Here is a 6,000-nt window from a genome sequence, read left to right as displayed (position 1 = left end):
ATTTAATTTTAATATCAATTTTTTCTTTAGTGACAGTTTTTTCCTGGAATGTATCTGTATCATGATAGACTACTTTTTGTGAGGGGAACTGCATTCGCATTCATGGAAAGGAGCATACACTAATCGCACACCCATGAAGCACCACCTGTAGAGTGCATTTCCTACACATTACTCTAAGTTATCTGAAGACCAAATGAACTGGAGTGGAAAGTAAGTCACACTCTCCATCCTAAGGGATGTTGACAAAGGAAGACGTGAAGGCAATTACATAAAATGCAGAGTCAAAATGCTTAAGTGTCAATAACATAATTTTACTGGACATATGAAATCAGACTTCAAATTAAAAAAACTATTTTACATAATGAACATATTAACAAGTGGCATGTTTAAACTGCGTAGACACTAAATCTACATCACATTGAATCATTATTGTACAATATTAGATGAAACACATTTTATATTAAATTTAATTGTCTTCTCTATCCATTTGGATTTCATAACACAATTAGATATCACTTCTACATATATTAGGTTTAGGCATTTTGGCCACACTGTGACTTAATCCCTTGTGACAATGTTCTAAGATAACATATGACATATTACATTTGTGCCTTATGTATAATGATAGCCATTTACACTACTGAATGAAACATTAGTCATTAGTTGAGGAAGGCAAAATTAAAGGCAGATCAACACAAAGGACTCAAATAACCAAATTCCACAGTACTTTTAGTACTGAACAAAATGAAAAGCTTTTAAGTTTGATCTAAAACATGATATGTTGGAAATACTCAGGTCAGACAGACTCTGTGGGGAGAGAAACAGAATTAACATTTCAGATCAATGGTGTTCTCTCTTCATGGATGCTGCCTGGCCCAGCTATTCTCAACAATTTTTTTTTTGTTTTATTTCAGATTTCCAGCATCTGCGCAATTTTGCTTTTCTAGTAATTTAATCAACTGCTAAAGCTTAAGTGCAAACCAGGCAGAGAAACATTATCCTTATACTTGAGCTCAGAATGGAAAAATTACCATTCATTTTCAATGAGGAATTACATTTTTTTGAAATATTCTTCTTTTGTATTTTATTTTATCCCCCTCCAGATCAACCATAGTTCCTCATGATTTTTGGACAACTAGAATGCAGTCATATTTACAAAATTAGAAATAGAATCTGCACGTTTCAGTTTAGAGACATCAAGACACTAAGCATTCCCTAAAGTGAAACTGCTAATTTAATTAACCATACAAAGACAGTATTACAGGTCACATTGCCTAATAACAATACAACCAAACTCAGTTCAAATACGGTGAAAGTACTTCCATAAAAATACTTGTCTTTCACACAAGCTAAACTTAGGAGTGAGCTGACAAATTATGAAAGTTACACCATGTAATAGGAAGTAGAACCAGACTTTTCAGTTTACTTTTGTTCACTGAATCTTCATAAATCCCATGTTGAGACTGATTACTTTTAGAAATAGAAGTAACTCAACTGAATAGCCACAATCTGAAATAAAAATTGACCATGGAGTGATACAGCAAAGAGGCTTTTGACACATCATATGCCAGCTATTTGATATGTTTGTCTAATTAGTCCTACTTCTCTCTTTCCATAGCTCTTGTAATTTATTCCCCTTTTAATTTTCATTCAAAGACTGGAATTAGTATGGTGTCTTCCTCTACAGAAGACTGGCAACATTTGTAGTAAAAATTTCTGATTATGTATTGAACAGTGTTAAAATGTCAAAACCTCTAACTACAGTATTTATTTTAAAATCAAGTTAGGGTGAGGAAAGCAACATTAATCAGTAATGATGATTTTGAGTTTTTTCTTTAAATAGTTGCAACAGTTAATTCAACTGAGACAACATTTAGCATTCACATCTTCAAAAGAGAGTTTGAAACTCTCAAAAATTAGGACCAATGGCTATCATTAAATTAGAAATCCTTCCCAACGTAAAAGCATAGACCTCAAAAGAAGAGTAGTAGTCATTCAAATGAAACAGAAATAAATTGCTCCTAAACATGAGTTGCCATGAGAAAGCAGAAACAGGATGTACAAACACTGGCACGCATTTAAATTAATTGGCATTTAATGTAATTAAAAGTGATGTAAAGTCAATAAATAGGATGTACAAGCAGTAGTAATATCTAGTACTCTTCATGAATAATACTTTCAATGTAAAAACAATATAATTTCATCATGGTACAAAGCATCTTCTGAAAGAACCATCCTAACATTCAAAATGCCCATAAGAACTCAATGAATTTCAACTACAAAAATCATTTGAAAAGGGCTTCAAGAATACTACACTTGACTTACTGAAAACATAATGCAAACATGTTAACTGTAGAAATCCTCCTCATTCTTTTACCGTGGTTTAGTTGAAGGATTTGAATATCTTCTTAATGGCATGTGTGTAGTCATCTAATGTTCATTCCCTTTCATTAAGTTTACATCTTCCTTTGACAGTTTCTTCTCATTAAAAACAAATAGAAAGCACATGTAAAATTAAACAAAAATGGGAACCAGCTTTTTACTTGATTCAGAAGGACAGCAAGCTGTGGCAGTCATAGATTCTGTACAATCATTCTCACGTGAATTATATGGCAGATTCCACTGTTTATGTTCTTGTTTGTTCACAGATGAGAGCATTGATGTTCAATTCCTTTATTAATTATATCCTTGAACCAGGAATTTAATTTAACTAGTGAATGTTCAAAATATAAATGAATTAATCAATGCTCTGCACAAATTTGCAGCCTCTTGAACAATGGATGTGGATTCCCTTATGAAGTTGAAAGTACCAGAAATACTAAACAAAATCAGAAGATAGTGGAAATGGATAATCTGCAACAAAAAAAAATCCTGTTTCTGTTAGGTGCTGCCCTTTGTCAAAAACAGAATTCTTGGTAGCGGGGCCTCACCCACCCGTTTTTATTTTTCAAGTGTTCATCAGTCTGTTACAGATTATTTTTATATTTACACTATTTTCTGCAATGCTCAGCCTCTCAATTTTACTGTCCTAAACACACATTAGCTTAAATGGCCTGTACATTAGGTTTCATTTTACATTTGATGAGGTTTAGAAATATATGTGTTGCATTAATGAGCAAGGTCTTCCACCTCTCCCAAACTACACAAAAAAGTGACACCATAAGAATCAATTGTGCCTCCTGATAGTTATGAATAATGTTACAAAGAAAGCAGTTGACAATATCTCAACCATCATTTAAAAAACCCAAATGAGACCTATCAAATTGTTCCATTCACAACTACGTTGATATTGTTCCTATGCATGTACTTAGTTTATTTGCAATCTGTATCAATAAACAAGGTGATTTCTTCATTAAGGGGATAGTGCAATGGATTCTACATTATTGTGTGACCGAAGGAAATAGACAGTTTGTCACCCTTGCCTTGTCTGGTCACTTCTGCCCCAATTTAGTCAATTAGTCAATTTAGTCTTGACAGTAGCAGTTCTATGAAGGTGGCATTTCTCAATGCATCAAGTAGTAAAATTCCCTTAGAATGGGAAGGGTGGTTTTGTGTACAGATACAACTAGAAATAAGTAAAAAAGAAGTTAAAATTACCAGTAGTATTCTATAGTACCACTTCAGTTTTATGTTTCTAGTCTATCAGTCCCTGAAATTAATGACTAGTACATTCTCACTAATGCATTTTTGTAAATTGCAAAACAGATTATTTCTCTGCAAGCTTGCTGAAAACTTCATGGACTTCAGGATTCTCTTGAGCAAACTGTTCGGCTGTGTTTCTTTGTAACCAGTCAGTCGTTCGAATCTGTTCGCGGAGAAGTCCAATCAAACCATCGAGAGCAGGGTCAGCCGGAGATGGCTGGATGCCAACTTCTAGGACATCTTCAGCAGTTTTGGTTCTGCTCTCAGGATCAGAATTAGCCTCTTTTTCAACAGACTGGATTACTGAATCTTGCTCTTGCAGGACCTTCCCAAGTCTGTGCATTCCTACAGAACAAAATTCATATCTTATTATTTGGGAATACATCAATGAATGACTGGAATATTTATGACAAATTTGTGTTTATGACAAAACTCAAAGCACAACATTATTCTATGTCTCCACTCAACTCCTTTAGAAATAGTGATGAAATGAATGAATACCCATTTATCAATGAAATCAACAAATTAACTGTTAAAACATAATAAACTGGGATTTTGCACAATAAGACCATAGTAATTGTCATAGATTTGCTGTCTAAAGATCCAGTTTAACTGGACTCTGTAGCACTGATTTGCCCCATACCAATGTGACTTGAAATTTGGAGTCTACATGGGCTTTACTATGTCCATCAATAGTAATGTTGCTACACAGGATGAATGGGAAAATAATAGGAGTATGAAAGTGTCAGCAAGGGGCTAATTTCTGTACATGCAGGACAACAATGGTGTACCTTTGCTCTCTGTGACTCATGAAGTTAAACCTGCAGGATATGCATATGAATGAAGAATATAAATTAAAAAACTGGAGGACAGCACGATCTTCAGCTAAATGTCAAAAAGAAGCAGCCTTCCACTAGAGTTAGCCTCTTCGACAGTGAGTGATATAAGATAATGTAGCAAGGACCACCAAGGTTTCAAATCGTTAAAAAGGGGTGACATTGTATCAGAAGATGTAGAACCCTTGAGGGTAGAGATAAGAAACTGCAAGGGTAAAAAGACCCTGAAGGGAGTTATACAGAGACCCCCAAACAGTAGCCAGGATGTGGGATATACATTTCAATGGGAAATAGAAAAGCCTGTAATAAGGGCAAATTTACGATAGTCATGGGGGATTTCAATATACAGGAGGACTGGGAAAATCAGGTTGATGCTGGATCCTAAGAGAAGCAATTTCTAGGATGCCTACCAGATGGCTTTTTAGAGCAGCTTGTGGTTGAGCCCACTAGGGGAAAGGCAATTCTGCGTAATGAACCAGATTTGATTAGGGAGCTTAAGGTAAAGGTACCCTCAGGGAGCAGTGACAATAGACAATAGGTGCAGGAGTAGGCTATTTGGCCCTTCGAGCCAGCACCACCATTCAATGGGATCATGGCTGATCATCCACAATCAGTACCCCGTTCCTGCCTTCTTCCCATATCCTTTGACTCCGCTATCTTTAAGAGCTCTATCTAACTCTTCCTTGAAAGCATCCAGGGAATTGGCCACCACTGCCTTCTGAGGCAGAGCATTCCATAGATCCACAACTCTCTGGGTGAAAAAAATTTTCCTCAACTCTGTTCTATATGGCCTACCCCTTATTCTTAAACTGTGGCCTCTGGTTCTGGACTCCCCCAACATCAGGAACATGTTTCCTGCCTCTAGCGTGTCCAATCCCTTAATAATCTTATATGTTTCAATCAGATCCCCTCTCATCCTTCTAAGTTCCAGTGTATACAAGCCCAGACGCTCCAATCTTTCAACATATGACAGTCCTGCCATCCCGGGAATTAGCCTCGTGAACCTATGCTGCATTCCCTCAATAGCAAGAATGTCCTTCCTCAAATTTGGAGACCAAAACTGAACACAATACTCCAGGGGTAGTCTCACCAGGGCCCTGTACAACTGCAGAAGGACCTCTTTGCTCCTGTACTCAACTCCCCTTGTTATGAAGGCCAACATGCTATGATCATACTATGATAGAATTTGCCCTGCAGTTGAGAAAGAGAAGATAAAGATACATGTATCAGTATTACCGTGGAGTAAAGGGAACTACAGAGGCATGAGAGAGGTCAAAGAAATGGCAAACATACTTAATAAATAATTGTTTTGTATCAGTCTTCACTGTGGAAGACTCTAGCAGTAGGCCAGAAATTTGTGAGTGTCAGGGGAGAGAAGTGTGTGTAGGTGCTATTACGAAGGAAGTGGTATTTGGGAAGCTGAAAGGTCTGAAAGTAGATAAGTTACCTGGACCAGATGGAATACACCCCAGGGTTCTGAAAGAGCTAGCTGAAGAGATTGTGGACACATTAACAATGATCT

The 6,000-nt window shown here is 36.4% G+C and overlaps 1 protein-coding gene across 1 annotated transcript in view; it reads right to left on the bottom strand.

Annotated features, from left to right (window-relative positions):
- Positions 1 to 290: 290 nt before the first annotated feature.
- The window catches only part of accs (1-aminocyclopropane-1-carboxylate synthase homolog (Arabidopsis)(non-functional)), a 64,031-nt gene continuing 58,321 nt past the window's right edge, over positions 291 to 6,000 (bottom strand). The window contains exon 16 of the mRNA XM_073049629.1: positions 291 to 3,987. Within this exon, the coding sequence (XP_072905730.1) occupies positions 3,707 to 3,987 (281 nt within the window). The 3' untranslated portion in view covers positions 291 to 3,706. The remainder of the gene's footprint in view (positions 3,988 to 6,000) is intronic.

Source organism: Hemitrygon akajei, chromosome 6 (genome assembly GCF_048418815.1).
Source record: "Hemitrygon akajei chromosome 6, sHemAka1.3, whole genome shotgun sequence".
NCBI classification, from domain to species: domain Eukaryota; kingdom Metazoa; phylum Chordata; class Chondrichthyes; order Myliobatiformes; family Dasyatidae; genus Hemitrygon; species Hemitrygon akajei.
The sequence above is the reverse complement of the archived record's forward strand: the minus strand, read 5'-3'. Positions and strand labels throughout refer to the sequence as shown.